The sequence below is a fragment of the Oryzias melastigma genome, linkage group LG13, assembly GCF_002922805.2.
Source record: "Oryzias melastigma strain HK-1 linkage group LG13, ASM292280v2, whole genome shotgun sequence".
Classification (NCBI taxonomy): domain Eukaryota; kingdom Metazoa; phylum Chordata; class Actinopteri; order Beloniformes; family Adrianichthyidae; genus Oryzias; species Oryzias melastigma.
In genome coordinates this window covers 661,235-681,489 of record NC_050524.1, presented here as the reverse complement: position 1 = coordinate 681,489, position 20,255 = coordinate 661,235, and the positions used below count along the sequence as shown (strand labels likewise).

Below are 20,255 nucleotides of genomic sequence, written 5' to 3'. Positions count from 1 at the left end.
AGTAAAATGTACAAGGCAGGTTAGATGGGGCCGACAGTCTTTGATGGACGCGTTTCCTTCTGTGCCGTCCTTCTCTGGAGTACTGTCAATACTCTACAGGGCTGTTGGTTTACAGGAAGTGCACTGAACTGATTAAAGCTCATGGAAATGATGAAGGCTCCTCAGAGCAGTCAGCCGTGGTGTACCACAGGGCTCTGGGCTGAGCCCGATCCCGTTTAGACTCAACATGCTTCCTTTAGGCAACGTTATATCTATCAACGGAATCAATCTGTTCATCCACTCATATGCTGATGATACTCAGCTCTATACATCTCATATCTCTCCCTTCACAGAACTTCAAACATGTCTGATGGATTTGAGGATCTGGAGGAAGTCTGAGTTTGTTGTTATAATCCATTAAAACATAGTTAACATCTGAGAAGTGAAGGATCAGAATGTGTTTCCACAGTTTTAGCTTCTATTTACAGCTGTTTGTTAAAATCTGAATTTTAAATTTAACATTACATCTTTATTTTTTAAAGTTTTATCACCTCAAAATTAAACTCAGAATTCCATATTTTCCCAGAAATATGGAACAGAGCCCAGAATTCCTGTTCCTGGATGATTCTAAACAACACATTCTCATCTCCAAATCGCCACTTATTGACGTTTTGAATGTCCCCAACTTGTTTGTTTTTCACATGCTGGCTGTTCGTGAAATCAAGGGTCCGCTATCCCCCAGATGCCGTACCGGATGCTGTACCGGAGGCGGTACCGGATGCTGTACCGGAGGCGGTACTGGAGGCGGTACCATACAGTGTTCTAGATACTGTACCGGACGGTGACTGGTCCTTGGGACGCGCCCATTACTGGTATTAAAACCCAGAACCTCACACAATATTGGATGTGGTACCAGATGTGGTACCGGACCTGAACAGGTACCAGACATGATATTGGGTCTGAACCAGGCCAGGACGCGGTACCAGATGCGAACCTGTGCCGGGTTAGTGTATCGGGACACGGAGCGCACCGGTTCCGGTTTGCGGCCCGGAGGTTGGGGACCCGTAATTAAATGGGAACAGCCGAGGAGGGCAGTACCTCGTCTCCTTTCGGTCCAGGCACAGCTCGACCGTTTTCTCCCTGCAAGACAAGCACAAGTCTTTCCTGAGGTCTTCACAACATCTACAATCAACAAACATTCCGCAGAACCACAAGGATGCTCCAAACCAAAACCAGAGACCAGGTCGGTCAGAGTCGTAAAAAACTGACGTGTTTGAAGCAGCAGTAGAGGTCTGGAGACTTACCGGAGGACCTCTAGGACCCGGCGCACCAGGCTGACCCTGCACACACAGAAGGACATACGATTAACCAAAAGCACACCACAGTTCATGGGTTGCCATGGCGACCACACCCAGAAGCTGCGACAGAATGCTCAGATCCTTGGGTAACACCGTTTGGATAAATGTTCAGTTTTTATAGCATTTGATGTAAATAAAGATCAGTTTGTGAATGTTTGTGTTTTTCATCTCAAGTTTGTTAAATGTTTTAATTAATTTTTAGAGAAAAAAAGATCCGCTTGCTGTTCAATTTGAACTTTTTCTTAAAACTCCTGCGGCCACTGCACAGCGTGTAAAAATGCACCTGCAAATGCCGCCGCGCGGACTTTGGCAGAATTATCCGAGAAACTAGCATTTAGCGCCTCATGGTTTCATTTTGGGATATGTGACCATGGTCTAGCCAGGGCCCCCTCTCTTGAAACATAGATTTAGAGCTTTAAAAACTGAAAGTAGGATCAAATTTGTCACGGATGTCTGGGTTTGTTGTAGCTTACGATGTTCCCGAACTGTCCTGCAGGACCAGGAAAACCTGGAAGACCCGGAGGACCCGGCTCGCCCTGCAGACAGACAGACAGAGGGCTGAGGAAGAACCAGAACAAAGACCTTCACCCAGCAAACCCAACACTTCCTCCCCGTTCCTCTGTTGGTTTGGGCCTCCTTCTCACCTGGACTCCAGGCAGTCCAGGAAGTCCGGCATCTCCCTGACGGACACAAACACTCGGGTTATTTCTTCAGAAAACCTCTGCCCTGAACCTCGCAGAGCTCATGAACTCACTGGGGCTCCTGGGTGCTGGAAGGAGAAAGATGCTGGATCTCCTGGATACCCCTTCGGTCCTGGTAAACCCTGCAGCGTAAAGTCAAGTCACCATGGAGATGGCATGAAAGCAGACCAGCTGGACTCCAAGTTTCCCTCATGGGTGCAGACTGAGCGCTCTAAAGCTGGATTAAAGTCTGTCCCTGCAGAGGATCACTTCATCGGTTCGAAACAAAGAACTGATCATTCACAAACAATTTTACCCATTCTCCATCGGCCCCTTGTGGTCCTTGAAGCCCAGGCAGTCCTTTGTCTCCTCTAGTTCCATTACATCCATCTTGACCGGGAAGACCTGGACCTCCAGCAGGTCCTGGATGACCCTGAGCAGAACCAAATTCAACAACACTGATTCTCCGACGGACCAATCAAAGCCAAAGAGGCGGAGCTTCCTACCTCTATTCCATCTAAACCTGGAAAGCCTCTTAGACCCTGGATTCCCTGAAACCAGAAGCAGATCGTTTGTTGTCCGGCCGTGGTTACCGAACCAGCAAGCAGAACCCAGAACCATCTGACACCAGAACTTCAATGTTCTGCTGGGTTCTGTCCCCGTCTGTCTTTCTTTGTTAGAGCAGGAGGTGGGCGGGGAACTCCTGGGTGTGGTTTGATCTGTCTCTACAGGCCACGCCTCCTTCACACCCACCACCGTGTCTCCCATGTGTGACGGTTGGTTTCTGCAGAACTTCCTTTTGGACTCATTCAGAGCTTTCTGTCTCTCCTCTGCACCGGATCTTGGAGAACTTACTACGTGGCCTTTGGGTCCAAACGGTCCTGCTTCTCCCTCGTCTCCTTTTTGTCCTTTTGGTCCTGGAGGTCCCTGAGGGCCCACGGCACCCGGCGGCCCCCGAGGGCCCCGCTGACCCAGAAGACCTGGAGATCCCTGCAGACCACAACAGAACGTCAAAGTTCTGGACACGGGGTCAAATAGAACCTGGAAGAACTGAACAAACAGGGTCCAGCAGGATCAATAACCACTCAGAACCTGATGAAACCCGATCGGACCGGGACCCTGGACCCATAAAACCAGAGAGGAGAATCTGTTCATGTTCTGGTGAAAATCATTGAGGCTGAAAATGGATCACAGCAGAGACTAGAACCTTTTCATGAGACGTGTTTTGTTCTACAGGGCGGCTGTGGGGCAGAAGTGGACCTCAAGTTGAAAGGTTGCAGGTTCGGTTCCCGCTCTGTCTGCCCATGTGTCTATGGGCAAAACACAGAACCTCACATTGCTGCTGGTACCAGGGTTCTCAGCGGAGCCGGCGTCAGCGTGTGGCTGTGAAGCGCTACAGGAGTTTATGACATTTACCATTTTTATCGTCTAAAATAAGACGAATGCATTCAGACCAAAACAAAGACGGTTTGACTGAACAAAGAGAAATCTAATCTGAAAATGTCTGATTCACACTGTAGAAGACCACAGAAAGAACCTGATCGAACGTCTGAATGTAGAAAACAATAACAGAATGGATCATTAATACCAATGATGTTAGAAGATGAAAAACCAGCAGTGATGTCACCTGAACACATCAGGACCTGGAACCGCCTGTCTGAGTAGAACCACAGCGGCTCCAGTCCAGATCGATGAATCAATGAATTCAGAGAAGTTTGTGACGGTGATGTTTGACAAAACACATAAGAAAAAAATAATTTAGAGTAATGACAAAATGGGACAATTTGAAATAAAAATATATACACCATTAAATAAATGTGTCAACAATTATTTAAAATTGGCATTAAATCAATAAAACTGGATATCAATAAATATATTTGTAAATATATGTGGCATTAAAATCTAAAACAGCCATTAAAAGCACATTTAAACATTTCACTACATATTTTCTGATAGTCTGTGTAAGCTGGAAGAGACAAACTGAAGTGAATACATTCAAGTTGAAATGAATAAATCCATGTGTCAACAATTATTTAAAATTGGCATCAAATAAATAAAAGTGTCATTAAATGTGTCAATATTTAATCAAAATTGCATTTTATATTATTTAAGAAACATGTATTTATTTGTTAATTTGTTTCTTTGAGCCCATCCTGGGCTATGAAATATTTAAATAGGATTTTAATAGCTATTTAAATATTTTAATGCCACCCATATTTACACATTTATTTATTGATTTACACTATTATTTGTTTAATGTTAATTTATTTCAACTCGTCCCATTTAGTCCTCCATACAGTAAAGTCATGAATGTGCTTCCTGTGGGACTTTCTGTAAAACACCATTTGGGGTGGAGACCAGCAGGTAGGGGGCGTGGTTCAAGGACCCCCCCACTGACAGCTCCACAGGTGGGTCCTTCTGGAGTCCGCGCCTTCAGAGCGCTCTGACCCCCAAAGGAGGAATCTACCGCGACGGCTCGTGAGAGATCCGAGGAGGAAGCAGCACCGGGACACGCGACACCCGCGGCACGCGGCGCACGCGCTGGTCTGCACGCGGGAGGGGTTGCTGCGAGAGACCGCGGGAATGACGCAGGTGAGATTCAACCTTCTCTCCTCTCTACGGGAACTCAGGGATCGCTGTAGGGAGCTTTCTTTTAGAGTCTTCTTCTGGTAGTTTGTTTGTTTGTTTGTTTGTTTGTTGTGATCGCATTTCCATGGTCAGCTCCGCCGTCACTGGATTCTTTTGTGCGGGTGTCATACATTTATGGTGGCAGGTCTGAGAACGCGGGAAACTCTTCATGAATGCTGCTGAGCATGACTGTCTCTGTTTTAACATCCAATCACAGAATCTCTTAAATTAAGTACTGATATAAATTGGTTAATTTTGGCTGTGGATAAATCCCGATTTCCTTCACAGACGACTTAATATTTCTCCTGGAAATATGAAGTACTGCTACTGTAAACGTTTTGATAAATCCTCCTGAGAATTATTATTAAAGGACACCAGTTCACTGACTTTGGCTGACAATATATCTTGATTGTCAATTTAGTAAATCCCTTCACACACCTACCTAGTACTTCAAAGAGTACTACCACTGAAAATGGGAAGTACTTTCACTGTATAGGTTTTGAGAAAAGTAAATCTAAAGTAGCATAAAAAGTCTAAGTTCTGCAGATCTTGGCTGAGACTAATTCAGGAATTGAGTAGATCGGCATTCCTTCACAGATCTACCTGGTACTTCAGAGAGTATGTCACTCCATTACTGACAAGAACTTTGTTTTCACTTCATGCATAGGGCTGGAATAAGACGGAGAAATTGGTCTTAAGTTTTCATTTGTGAGGTCTTAAGAAGTCTTAAATGTAACTTGAAGAAAGGAGCAGAAACCCGTCTACAGAGGAAGTTCCCTTACAGGCCGTCACCCCAAAACAACGAATCACTGCAGGACATTTAGATCCGACGCTTAAGACTGGAATAATGGAGCATCCCGGTTCATGGGGAGCTCCGGTGGTGGTTCCCGAACCGGACGGGTCAGTCAGATTCTGTTTGGACTACAGAAGACTCAGCGCTAAAACCCGTCCCGAAGGCCGTCATTCAGGACCCACTGGAGTCCCTGCATGGAGCTTCTGTCCTCAGAACCCGGGTCTAAAGGCTGGACATTGGCAGGTGCTAATGAATGAAGAACACAAAGCCAAAACTGCCGTCATCACACTGCTGCGACTCTTTCAGCTTCGGGCTATTTGGATTCAAAACCGCAGGTGCAACCTTTCAGCGCCTGATGGAAAAGGTTCTTGGAGAACTCAAAGGAAAGACCTGTTGTGTACAATCAACAACAAGTGAGATAATGACAAAGAATGAAGCGTCGGCCTCTAACTGTTTTAAGTCTCTTTAGTTTGTGCTTAACAACAAAAACAGCAGAAACTCCACTAACGTAGTTTTTGGTCGATTTTTATATTTATGAGTGGATCTAAGCTCTTTAATCGGCATAATTCCATCTGTGTGGTGCGTTCACTGACCTCCAGACATCATCAGCAAAACAAAGTTCATCAGAGAAAATGTTGAACACCAGAACTGATCCCTACACAATTGATTGATTAAATAGTGTCGACATTTACCATGATGAGTTCAGTGAACGCACCATGCACAGGTTCTCGTCAGCTCTGAGCTCTGTCAATCACCCGGAGGTTTCAGGGGGATAACGGGAGGAGGTCTGGTGCATGAGACGACATGAAGACGTTTGAGGACAATAGACCCACTACTAAATAAAAATAGACTAAAACAAGGTTTGTGGAGTGTTCTTCTGCTGTTTTAGTTGTCAACCACTTAAAACAGGTCCAATCTCGGCGTCTCCGTGTTGGAGAGGGAGAAGGACTTCATTCTTTATCACTGATTATCTCGTTATAACGAGAAAACAAACTTCAGCTTCTCAAGATGTTCATTTTCTTGAGAAAACAGTCAAAGTGAGTCAGGCTGTTTTCAGCTTCTGTAAAAAACATCTAGAAGAATCAAAGAAAAGTGTTAATGTGGTCAACATGAAACCTGCTTCAGAGAAAAAGGTCTTTTTGTTGACTCCTCTTGGGGTTTTGGGGATCTTTTTCGGAGGTTCCCGAGTGGATTTGAACTTTTTTTGGACTGAACTTGGAGAGGGCGGGACTTAACTGAAAATGTTTGATCTTGAGCTGACAATCCAATGAACATGAATGTATATATGGAAATGATCTTTAGGTTTTGCATGAAAATATGAGTTACTGTTTTCAGCTGAAACTCTTTAGTGTTGAACCTGTTTTCGTGCGTTTATTCTTCAGTAACTCGGCCAGTGGTCCTCATGACCTGTTCCATGTTGTAGAGCGGTGAACGTACCCTCACAGTAATCTATGTCGTCATCCTCGCCGTCAAAAGCCCTCAGAAACCCAGGAACATGTGTTAGTCAGAACCTGAAGCAGCTGCTGAACAGGAAACAGAAACTTTGTTAGAAGACCGAACATGTTAGCAGCTTTGATCAGAGTCTGGATGATGAGTCACGACTGAAGAAACGTTTCATCCCAGCGGTTTCATCAGGCAGAAAGGTTCAAGCCCCACAGAAACCTCCAGGTGAGTCTCTCATTCCTGGGAATGGATGATCTCACGAAGAACCAGAGTGAAGAGCATGAGTCCTCCTGTTTACCGTGCTGCTCTCTGATTGGTTCACAGCCTATGACACTGTAAAAGCGTGGTGTCAAACTCAATCACACAAGGGGCCAAAATCCAGAACACACCTGAGGTCGAACAGGATAAACATTTATCGAACATTCTAAAGCTACATTCTTAAAACCTTTTACCATATTTATGAACTAGATATATAACATTACCTGTGATGATGCTAGTGTGAATGCTGGAAGCTGAATTTGGCCGTTGAAGATACCAGTGCTGATAGCTGAAGATGCTGAACCTGATAGCTGAAAATGCTGAAATTGATAGCTAATTAAGCTGAAGCTGATAGCTGAAAAAGCTGAAGCTGATATCACAAAATGCTAAAGTTAATAGCTGAAAATGCTGAAGCTGAAAACGCTAAAGCTTATAGCTGAAAATGCTGAAGCTGATAGCCCGGTAAAATATTAGCCAAATCCCAAATTGGCCTAGAATCTAAAAAAAATACCTTAGGTTAGTCAAAACAGCTAACATGTAGCTGAAATATTATCTAAACTCCCAAACAGGCTAAAAAAACTTAGTTAATGCCAAAATAGTCCAAAAAGCTGCAGAATGTAATTTTTTAAAACTTTTAAACCGTAACTTTCTAACATAATTATGAACCAGATAAACATTACCTGTGGTAATGCTAGTGTGAATGCTGTACGATGAATCTGGCCGCTGAAGATGATAGTGCTGATGGCTGAAAATGCTGAAATTGATAGCTAATTAAGCTGAATCTGATAGTTAGCTAAATACCAAATTAGCCTAAAAACAACAACAAAAACTTCTTAGCTAAAACAGTTAGCATGTAGCTGAAATATTAGCTAAACTCCAAAATAGCTAAAAAGTCTTAGTAAATGCCAAAATAGTCCAAAAAGCTAGAAGAATGTCAATTTTTAAAACTTTAAAACTGTAACTTTATAACATAATTCTGAATAATAAAAAGGCAGGAATATTATTCCAGAATAAATCGACTTAAACCTTAAATAACTTTCAATATTTTACTCTCCAAAAATGTATTTTGTTAAAATTTTACAAGTTAGAAATGAGCTCAAGATAACATCGGGTCATTAATATTAATAAATGATCTGGAGGGCCGGATAGAATTACCCGGAGGGCCGGATCCGGCCCCCGGGCCGTGACTTGGACACATCTGCTCTAAAGGAATTAGGATGGACGACCAGCTCCACTCTGGTTCCTCTTCTTAACGAGACCAGCCACCCGCAGGAATGTGGAGGACATTGGTGGGATTTGAACCTGCACCCTCAGACAGATGAAAGCATCTGGATGAACGGTGGACCATGACTGAACTGCAGGATGAAGGAGAACCTTCATCACTCATGATCACAGAACACAGACGAGCTAAACATGTGTCCAAACATGACTGAAGAGAGAGGGGGTGGAGCCAACAATGACAGAAATAGGATGACAAAAAGGAGGCATAAAGAACCACTTTGATCCAGATGCTATAATGGACAATGACCACTAGAGGGCAGCACGCCACACCATTTACAAACGACCCAAACCTTCACATGAAAGTGAAAGTAGATCCTCTGACTGGAACAGAAGTCAGTCCCGTCTTCCCTCTGACACCCGACAAACTCGCATGGAGGAGCTTCAGTCCTCTGGAGAAAAGGTCATGAAGGTCATGAAGGTCATGGAGGTCATGAGAGGATCCTCACAGAACCACAGAAGTTGTTCTACTGCATGAACATCAAATCCAACATCAAATCCTTTGAAGCATCAGAAATATCTCAGAGGAAATGAGGCGTCTGAGAAAAAAAACACGCCTAATATCACAAGCGTGTTCAGACTGAAGCACCTGAGCAGGTGATGCAGCCGAGGCCTGAAGAGCGCTGGATCCAGATCTACAGACTCTGCTTCAGGTCGGATTTCTTTCCTCTACAAACCTTCTAAAACATGTTCTGAAACCCAAATGTGACTGTCCTTCACATCCTGACTTCTGATGACGAGGATGAAACTGTTTCTTCACGTCTCTGGTTGCTTTCGAACTGGATAACATCCGTGGACCGTCTGAGACCTGGATCACTCCTGGATCCCTCCTGGATCGCTCCTGGATCGCTCCTGGATCACTCCTGGACCGCTCCTGGATTGCTCATGGATCACTCCTGGATCACTCCTGGACCACTCCTGGATCACTCCTGGATCGCTCCTGGATCGCTCCTTGATCGCACCTGGATCGCTCCTTGATCGCACCTGGATCACTCCTGGATCGCTCCTGGATCACTCCTGGACCACTTCTGGATCACTCCTGGATCACTCCTGGATCACTCCTGGATCACTCCTGGATCGCTCCTGGATCACTCCTGGATCGCTCCTGGATCACTCCTGGATCGCTCCTGGATCACTCCTGGATCTCAGGAAGTCTCAGGGGGAATTCAGGCTAGAAAAGTCGGTTGGTCTGGACCGAGTCCTGAACCTTCTGTTTGGTCTGTATTCAGACTGCCCTCAACCGGACCTTTCTGCTCCAGACCAGAGCTTGTAAACAAAACCATGTGACCAAAGATCTCTTCAGTGATTGGCCAGGAATTACAAGGGCGGGACAAAGAAACGAGTGGCAGAACTATGGAAGTCCTAAGCAGTGCAGTCCTTGATCTTTCACTGATTTAAGGTCATCCTCGCCCCGTTACCGACGCTCAGTACTCCTGCTGACCTCTTCTGTACTTCATCTTACATGTATGGGGATAAATTGGGGACAATATTATTTGAAACTCAAATAAAACAAGAAAAATATTAGGGTCTGGCCAAAAAAAAGTAAAATGTTAGAAACTTTTTGCTATTCTAATACAAACTTAATCATTTCCAGCTTCTGATGTTGCACTTTTGGGGTTTCAAAACTAAAAATTTAAATTTTAATTTTTTTTTCCACTTTCAACTCTTTTTATCATTTTCAAATCTGAAAATTTCAGTTTCCAAACTTTTGTGCCCGTTGTGGCGCGTTATAATAAACTGAGTGTAATTCTCCCAGTTCTCAGAGTCAGTGAACGCACCGGCACTGAAGGTACCACCCTCATGGATTTTGATTGGTCCTTTGTGTTAGCCCCGCCCCAACACGCTCAAACGTGGCTAAAAGTTTTGAAACTGAAATTTTCAGAATCGAAAACAAAAAATTTGTTGAAACTGAAAGAAATGTTTTAAATTTAAATTTTGAGGTTTTGAAACCTAAAAAGTGGAACATTTGATCTAAAAATTGTTAATGGCCATCAATACTTTTTTTCAATTTGTTTTATTTGAGTTTCAAATAATATTGGCCCCAGTTTAGCTCCACACGTGTCAGATGAAGTACATAAAAAGAGCTAATTAGAGCTAATTAACTGTATTTTATGAACTGAAACCTGGAATTTGTCCAAATGTTTAGTTCTGGATTATTGAACCACGACTGTGGAGGCCTACAGAGTGAGAAATGATTTCACTTTACTTTTATCTTTACTCTCCAGTTACTTTGATTCTCTTTGATCCACCTCTCCACAATGGAGAGGCAGAAGAGTCAGACGTAGATCTGGAGCTGCAGGTTGCAGAGCGCTGCACCAAGCTAAACACAGAGCAGAAGCTTCACACTGACAGTTCTTCAAGCTTCAGCTGCCAAGTGCTGCCATCTTGGCAGGATGTGACATCATCAAATGATCAGCTTTTCAGAAACGTCAGACAACAGACGGGTCTGTAAATCTGATCTGAGGATTTGATAATCAGCTGTCAGTCAAAACGCCCCATCATCGAGTCAGACTGGATAAAACCAGATCAACAAACGGGATCATGTCAGACGCCCTCTGGTGGTTACCTGATGAACCGCATCACTCATTGATGCTCCTAATCCAGTATGTGTGTGTGTGTGTGGGGGGGGGGTGTTTGGACAGCTGTGGGCAGCAGACAGGCAGAGGGGATTGTGGGTCGGCGTCTGTCTCACTGATTTCACAGCTGAGTGACTTAACAAAGCAGAACTTACAAACAGAGATCACGCCTGTCACAGTTCATCACTCGCACGGACTCACACGGATCACGCACACTCGGGGCTGTCGCCGCCGCCGCCACGGTTCTGTCACACAGACGGCGTGGAGCACACATGAGCCAGCGTCAGTTTCCAACTGGTCATCTTTAGGACCAAGAAGTTCTGAAGTGAATAGACGAACAACCTGAGTGTAATCTGACCCCATTGATGGACGTCTGGAAGTTTCTTCCAGCTTCAGGACATGATGTCTAGAAGGAGCAGCAATGGTGACTCTGACGTCCTCCAGAGTCTGACTGTCTGCTCCCTGAACACCCAGACCCAGAACTTGGGAAGAACCGAAACAGATCATAAATTACCAGCAGAGGCACACGAGATGTTGCCATGACAACAGCTGAGAGGTCAGTCTGTAGATCCATGTGAGAGATCAGGAATCTCCTGAATAAGCAGAAGACGAGCCTCTAATTGAAGACAAACAGACCCTCCTCCATCCCTCCTCCAGGTGCAGCTCCGTCAGGATGTCAAACAGCAGCTGAGCTGTGATTGGTCGATCGGTTGTTGTAAGCGGCGGAGTCTCACCATCTCCCCTTTGGCCGGGAAACACCGACAGGCGGAGCAGTCCCGTCCGTTACACGGCTCCATCTGTTTCCCCTGAAAGCACAGGAAGACAGGCATGACATCACGGTGACATCACGGTGACATCACTGCGAGACCATCCCAGAATAAGGTTGTCTAGATTCCCGCCCTCCTCACTATGGAGCACGTTCTCCATGTTCTAGTGCTGTCTGAATCTACAAACTCCAAAATCTAGAGCTGAGTTAAAAAAATCGATTAATCGATTTGGATCGATTTAAGCTTAATAGATCAACAATCGATTCACAAACAATATAAATCGATTTTTGAACATAAAGCTAAAGTCCGCTAGCCTAATGCTAACATTCAATAGAATTTCCCATAGGACAGCTAATGCTAACCAAAACATGTCCATATGTACCTAAATTTTGTTGTAACAGTTACAATGACAATAAAAGCATTCAATTCAAAATACATTCTGACTAAATTATCTTTATTTACTTACAGGTAATCATTTTCCAAACTCTTTTAAGGAAATCATTTTTAAAATAACTTTTTGTGGTCTAAAACTTCATTTTTTCCCTCACACTGTCGTCTTCTTCTGGTGTAATGCTATAGCACGGTCGCCACCTAGTGGTCAAACTGAAACGTCCTCCAGGAGAAGCAGAACAATGTTTACATGTTAATGATCTGAACATTTTAGTTAGAACTTCTCCTTTAGAGAATCATGTAACTCTGGATGATATTAACAATCTCATTATTTCACTGATACATTTACAGGATGTGATCTGGATCAGATTAATATAAATATATTCAAAACATAATATATGATTAATGTATTTCTAAACAAATGTGTATACATTTGTAAACTTAAGATTGAATTGAAGAATCGGAAAAAATCTGAATCTAATCAATTCTGGAATTATATACCCAGCCCCACCAAAATCCAGTGCACTGGAAATTTCCCACTAGCTTGCATCAATGCTCTGCAGATTACAGAATATAGACCACAATGCATTGCGGTTGAAAACTTTTGAACAAAAAAAAAATGTCAAATGTAATTTTTGAATAAAGCATTCACATGTTCACCATCAGAACACAGAAACAGAAATTCTGGTATTGTTTCGATTTTCACTTTGTAAATTGATGATGTCATATGTGTAGAAGAAAGAAAAGCAGTGATCACTGTGTCTGAATTATCTTTAAAATCCAGGGACTACATGGTCCTGAACTATGTAGTTTTTAGTAGCTGGGGGTTGGACGGGTTCAGACACAACCTAAATGTTCAGGTTATGTCGTAAACGCCACACATCATTGTAGAATGCTACAGGGTAAGATCTCAGCTCCTGATTGGCTGATGGACTGACTGACATTTCTATGATGAAGAAGAGAATTTTTGTCCAGCTGACGGCCCGAAAGCTCATTTCACAGGTGATTCCTAACTGTTTCTGGGTGTGAGCTGTTCAGGATAAACCACACCCCCAACAACATGGAATAGGCTCCAGCAACACTGTGACGCTGAATGGGATTCAGAGAGTTCAGAAGATGGATGGATGATAGATGGATGGAGGATGATGGATGATGGATGGAGGATGGAGGGATGATGGATGACCAAACTTTCTCTGAGGGAGCGTCCAGCCACCCTCCAGAGGAAACTCATTTCAGCCGCTTGTATTCTGAGCCTCGTTCTTTCAGTCACGACCCACAGCTCATGACTGTAGGTGAGTACTGGAACAAACTGAGTTTTTACTTCCTGACTTTAACAATCTGACATACAGAGCACGAGAGTTCACCTTAACGGGCCTCCTGCAGGTCAGACGGGTTTATCTGTCAGACAACACAAGCATAGATGCCAGGAACCTTCTATTTTTTTCCTGAGGAAGCAGACGATGTTTTCATGACCACGATCACGCGTCGTTTCTCCCTTTGAACGAGCAAAGGCAGATGAACTGATAAGGATATCAGAAACGTGCGCATGAAGAAGCATGAACGTCTCCACGTCAACATTCTGCAGAGGAACAGAGATTCTCATGAACCTCAGAGTTCTGGTTCTGAACCTTCACCTCTCCTTTCTCTCTGCAGGTTTTGGATCTCTTGCCGTTCCTGGACTGTCTGGTTCTAAAGTCCTGGTGGTTTCAGAGGAAAGTTCAGGTCCAGCAGTTCATCTCAACCTCCGTCTGAACACATGGAAGCTGATGAACCCAGCAGACCGGATCAGAACCTTTGAGTTCTGGTTCTGCTGGACCTTCAGCTGCTGGTTTCTGTTATGGCGCTGAGAGGTTCTGCTCTGTGGACCAGCCGGACCAGGTCCAGCCCCTCCCCCACACGTCTCTGTTGATCCAAACTGGGAGTTGTCAGCACATTCCAGCGGCGCAGTGAAAACATCAGGAGGAGGAGTTTGTTCTGTCTACCCCCCTCCCCCCCTCCGCCCCAAACCACCATCAGCTCAGCTGCGCTCTGATTGGCTGGTGAGGAAGATGTTCTGAATCATGTTTACAAACATCAGATCAAATCTTCTCCACAGCGAGCACAGACAGACGCTGGCGAGTTCCGGGGCGCCTCCGCCAGTCCAGACCTGAACCCCTCCCCCTCCAAAACACAAGGATCTACAATCAGATCCTAAAATTCTCTGCTTGAGATCAGAGTCTCTTCTGTCTTCATGGAGCTGCTTCAACCCAGCTTTATTTAAAGAGCCCCAAATCACAACAGCATCGTCTCAGCGACACAAAATCTAATCATGAAACTACAGTGGCTCCACCCCCCTGTCCCCAGACCTCCAGTTTCAGAGACGGATTTGAACTCCCCAGCCAGCTCGGCCAAGGGGCTCATATGGTTAAAAGTGGCAGAAAATGTGGATCCCCCAATGGGCGTGTCCACAGTGGCGGGCACACCTGTTTTTGCTCACATTGGTTCAAGTGGGCACTCAGTGGGTTAGCATGCTGCAACGGAGCTCGCTAGCTCAATGCAGAAAAGCTCACTAGCATGCTACAGAGGATCGTGCTAGCATGCTAAAGATGAGCTTGCTAGCATGCTACAGTGGATCGTGCTAGCATGCTAAAGATGAGCTCGCTAACTCAACACAGTGGAAGCTTGATGCACCGGAGCTCGCTAGCACGCTACGCTGTCCACCGGGCAGCTGGCTAGCGTAGCGGCCGACCCACTGAGTGCCCACTTAGCCAATGTGGGCGTGTCCGCCACAGAAACTGGACAAACCCGATCTGGATCCACATTTTCTGCTCACTTTGAAACCATATGGGCCTCTTGGCCCGACTGGATGGATTCAATGTGCCATGAAACACAGACTTCTCTTCCTTCAACAGTTAAAACATTCAAGATTTTTTATTTCGTTATGAAGTCAGACATGATTGAAAGGTTAAAAATCATCGTTTGTGTTTTTCTAGAAAACAAAAACATTTTCAGCTTTAAAACTTGAACCCAGAGGAATTCTTCTTTATTTAGATCCTATTTTATGAACAGCTGACAGGATCATTTTGAACTGAAAGGACGTCCCCTCCCCCACCTGTACCTGGTTTCAGGTGTACCTGATGCTGGTAGCTACCGTACGGGGACACAGAGTCTGCTGGAGGATTTCAGTTTGGATGATTTGTAGGAGACAGAGAAATAAAAGAGACTAACCCCAGAATCAGCTGGATCAGTGCATCCAATGACCAGGAGACACCTGGAGGGAGAGACGGACAGGTGAGGTCGAGGTCAGTGTATCGCGAAGTACAGGTGAGGATAATGGAAGTTACATGTTCATGACGTGCAGGTGTCCTTACGTCGCTCTCTAGTGGTTAGTAAGGTGTGAGTTCTGGCTCCTTACTGACAAACGCTGCACAAATGGAGCGTGCACGTATCACGTGCACAGTTCTAACAGGATCCTTGTTCAGTCCACAGGATTTGGGGGCGGAGTTAAAGTCTGTCCAACACGTCTCACCTACTTCCCCTTACGTGTTGTAGAAGTGTTCAGGACGACCTGCCGCCGCAGCACGCCCATAGATAAACTCAACATTTCCTCTACGGTTCACGGAGCGGTTCACGATATTTTGTCTCGAGTGACCCGTACAGGTTGGACCATTTCTGACCCGAGGAGCGTCGCTCAGACTGAAGGCCGTCCTTCAGATCCATCACGCTGCAGCCGCGTCGGTCTGCCGGTTTAATTACCACAACAGGAAGGAGCAGGAAGTCTTCTGCATCCTGTCCTCCGCTCAGCCCGAAGCTCCGCCCACCATCCAGTCACGTCACGTTGGCCCCGCCTCGTCCTGCAGAAACAGAAATGCTGAGCGAATGTGGATGTTCTAGATCCAAGATCCAAGAGCCCCGCCTCCTCTGAGGCTCAGTGTTAGAACTGGTCATTCTGTATAGGAAACACAGAAACACACCTGTGGCTCCTCCTCCTCCAGAACACCTGAGTTTCTCTGGAGTTCAGTCTTCATGGACTGGAGTTGGTCGGAGAAGTTCTTCCTGATCCGAAGTTCTGGTTTCCATCTTCTCTCCTGGATCAAACCTCTCGCTCCACACCAACGCGACAAACGGGTTGAATAGACAAAGAAAAGGGGCGGGGCTATCTGCGGTATCCAGGAGTTCCACCTGTTTGAGGGGAACAAGCCTTCAGTCTGAAGCTCCGCCTCCTGATCCCAAACTGAAGTGTAATAACTGTCAGAAGGTTGGATCCTCGAACACTTTTCTGTGATTCAGACGTATGGGATCAGATCAGGATCAGATTAAACGGAACGACAAGATTAAAAATTAGAAAGAAAAAAATTTTTTTAGTTGACATGTGTAGTATATGTATAGTATATGTGAGTATGTTCAGTTTAAATGTAGAGACTATTTTGGCCAACAAGTGTGTGTGTAACTATAGAGTGTGTGTGTAGACAGGCCCCGCCCATTCTAGTTTATCACTTAGTCCTGGTTGTTTTATGATGTTGCTTCCCTCTGTTGCCATCTTATCTTCCCCCCCACCCCTCCCCCACCCTCTTCCCTTTTTCCGTCCGGTCCAACGACAAAGAAAAACAAATAAATAAAATAAAACATAATCAATATAAATAAAGTTTAGCATTAAATACAACAGGGGTTTATACTCAATAAATCCCTGTTGTGACAGTAAAATCTGCCCAACACAAGAAGCTCATGCAAACCCATGCAAACAAACAAGGCAGCCCCGCCCCCTCTTTTCTTCAGTCTATTTTGAAAGAAACATGATATCCCTCCAGTTTGTTCAGTAACTCTTTCTCCTCAGTCAAGTTTCTGAGATTCCAATAACAGTAAATTGTTCATCAAACTGGTTCAAAAAGTCCTTAATTTCAGTATGAGTATAAAGACTCCGACTGTTGAAGTGTCTCAGTGAGAAGCCTTTGAGGTCCACCTTGAAATCCTCTTCAGAATAATACAGTCACAATGGATTTCTGTAGCATTCCATCTTCATCTCCATTAAACTCAAACAATCATCACGTTTTCCTTTAGAGTCCTCTTCAATCATAATTAAAGAAAAGTCTCAAACAAACAAAACACTTCTTCTTTCTTCATCTTTTCTTCATCTCTACTTTTCCAGCTCTTGGATGCTCCTGATGGTGATGACTTTGGCCTGTTCTGGTGTTCCTTTGAGCTTCATCATTATTTCCAGTTCCTTGTCCAAATGTTCTGTATTTGTTTCTCCTTTTCAGAATTCTTGCTTGGTAAGAAATTTCTGCGTTCCTCTTTGTCAGGTGCTCATTTCTGAAGACACCAGTACCCTTCAGCTTTTTAGCAACTTTCAGGAGATCATTTTTATCTTTTCTGACGGTGTTCTGTCTTTTTGACTGTTTTTGAGGAATTGTGTGACATGCAGCTATAGCTTTACTGTCAACAACAATGTCTTTGGTGCTCAGAAACTCAATAACCTGTTGGAGAGTGAGCAGTTCACCCGGTGGAGCGTCCTCCCCCTCAGAGGGTTCTGCAGTGACCCTGGTGTAGGAACCATGTTTGGTCTCCAGTCCAGATATCACCACGTTCTCCATTCTGGTGTGTTCCTCCAGCTGTTCCTCTCTGTTTTCCAGGTCTTCAATTTTCTTGTCTTTTTCTTCAATCACCTCTTTCAGTTGTTTGACTTCCTTCCATAAGTCCATCTGCTGCTCCACCACCTTCTTCATGTCTCCTGACATGAAGTTCAGGGATTGTTTTACTTCCTCCATGTCCTTTGCTAAGTTTTTAGCCATTTTTGTGATTGAGATGATGATGGGCCTCCAGTAGAGATACTTTCAAAAAGAGCCTTTCAAAATTATCCAGATCCCTCAAATCATGACAGATAGTCATCAAATACATCCTTACAAGATGAAGTGGTTTAAATTAGAAGATGTTTTGAGTTCTTTAAGATTTTAGTGGGATTGAAGGAGAGCTGATCAGCAGAGACACAAGCAGCCGGCGGCCATCTTCTTCTCCGATATTCTCATCTTAGTGAAAGATTTGAGGAGATTTTTTGTAATGTCTGTTTTCCATGATAGTTTACTGTCAATTATTCATCCTAAAACGTGTTCTCGTATAAAGTTTCTGGTGGGAAATATTTCTGTTTACTTGTTATTCAGAACATTCACTATGGTTACCAAATATCAGTTTTACTGGGATTTAAATGTAATATTCATTTTTTGAAACTCAGCCATTGAAAAATATGTTTTAGTTAATATTTATAATCTTAATACTATTACTACGGAAGACTAAATATAATCTAATAATATAGTAAAAATCGACTAAAAACTACTTTTGTGGAGAGTTTTCCAGCCGCTGAGGTCTGAGTGTCTCTGACAGGAAGAGCCGACGCGTCATTCTTCATCCTTTATCTCCTCATACGGAGAAAACCGTAAAGAAAAGTAAAGCAGGCGGTGTCCAGCTTCCAAATACTAGAATGATTGTCGTCACTACAGAAAATATTTGTGTCAACTGCAAACAAACAAGTTTGAATAATTGACCTTTAAATCTCATTAATGCACAAGATAAATAGTGTTGGTCCTAATCTACAGCCCTGAGGAACGCCACATTATGTCCATATTAGAAGAATATTCATACTTGAATACTTTTTAGATCATATTCAATAATTCTAGATATTACAAGAATGTTAAAGTTTAATAGAAGACGATCATTTCATGAATATTTAATTCAATATTATTATCCTTCAGACCCACAGCAGAGAATCTGCAGTCAAACGTCTCTTTGTCACCGAGGGATTAACCGGGTCGGTCCTGCGGTCACCGGGCCCCCGCCGGCTCAGGGGCTCCTGTGGGAAGCTGACCGTGTTTGTGTTGGAAAGTAGGTCAGAGAAGATCCAGAAGATCCCAAAGAGACAACACAGGCTCAGAGAAACCCAAAAGAACCAGAACCACGGAGAAAACAGGAACCCGGACGGAAAAACATGGAGAAATGTTCAAGTTCCATGAACTGTTTTCACAAACAAGTTAGTAACCAGAACCAGATTACAACCATAACCAGATTATAATAATAACCAGATTACAACCATAACCAGATTATAATAATAACCAGATTATAACCATAACCAGACTATAACCATAGTCAGGTACAAACCATAACTAGTAAGAAACCAAAATCCGTTCATTACTATCACAGTCACAGTCATTATAATTAAGACTGCCACTTTATCACATTAATTCATTAACTGTAATTAATTCATTAATAACAGGCATTTTAGTGCATCATTTTGTGTTAATCTCATTTTTGAGTTGTTACTTCTGTGTTCTCCAGACTGAGGGAATGATCACATCCATGAGGGTCATTTAAGGAAGATATAAATGTTTTATACATTATTGGAGTCCACTTCCTTCCTGTTATAGGCCTGTTTTTGGGTTTAAATTGTTGGTTTTCATTTCATCCCGTGGTAACAGCTTCAGCTCGAGCTCCTTCTAGAGGAAGGAGATCATCATGAGGAGTTGAAAGAGCATCATTTTAGAGGACAGTTCACCTCTTAGTGTTCATGTCCAGACCATTATTTAAAAAAACATAAAGTCTCAATAGTTGAATTCCTCTGCCGTGTTTCATCTCTTCCTTCTTAGATTCTCTTGATTTATTCTGTTTTCTCTCAGTCTTCAAAATGGTCAAATTCACAAAAACACAAAAACATCATTTTTTAGTCTCATACATACATATACATGAAATATATGTAGAGCACAACTGTGGGACATTATGAGGACAAGAGGATATTTACAATAAGATATAGAAGTAAAATAAAAGCAGCAATACAGCAGGAAAGTTAAAACTCTAGAATCCCTCTCGTCTTTTCTACTGTGGAATAATATAAATCCACATCACAGGATTAATTAGGAGTTCAGCTTCAATATTTTTGGATTGCTGATTTTTGATTTGGTAAATTAGAGATTCTGGACCGGATGTGTCTTATTTTGTAATTTATTCAAGATTGAAAAAGTTCCCCTCAGTGGTGTCAAAATAAAGGTTGGAAGTCTTTTATGATTAAAAACTGAATAAAGCCGCCTTTGTAGTTTTATTTTCATCTTTACTGCATCACAATTTCACAAACTTAAATAAAATAC

General features: G+C 43.5%; 1 protein-coding gene across 2 annotated transcripts in view; it reads right to left on the bottom strand.

The window, feature by feature from the left end:
- col4a4 (collagen, type IV, alpha 4) overlaps positions 1-20,255 on the bottom strand; it is a 46,725-nt gene that overhangs the window by 22,567 nt on the left and 3,903 nt on the right. For both annotated transcript variants that reach the window (XM_036214919.1, XM_036214918.1), the window contains exons 2-13: positions 16,104-16,311; positions 15,886-15,983; positions 15,358-15,400; positions 11,728-11,799; positions 2,873-3,007; positions 2,524-2,568; positions 2,334-2,450; positions 2,092-2,160; positions 1,982-2,017; positions 1,811-1,873; positions 1,284-1,319; positions 1,078-1,119 (exon numbers count right to left, since the gene is read on the bottom strand). In XM_036214919.1, the coding sequence (XP_036070812.1) occupies positions 1,078-1,119; positions 1,284-1,319; positions 1,811-1,873; positions 1,982-2,017; positions 2,092-2,160; positions 2,334-2,450; positions 2,524-2,568; positions 2,873-3,007; positions 11,728-11,799; positions 15,358-15,400; positions 15,886-15,917 (690 nt within the window). In that variant the 5' untranslated portion in view covers positions 15,918-15,983; positions 16,104-16,311. The remainder of the gene's footprint in view (positions 1-1,077; positions 1,120-1,283; positions 1,320-1,810; positions 1,874-1,981; positions 2,018-2,091; positions 2,161-2,333; positions 2,451-2,523; positions 2,569-2,872; positions 3,008-11,727; positions 11,800-15,357; positions 15,401-15,885; positions 15,984-16,103; positions 16,312-20,255) is intronic.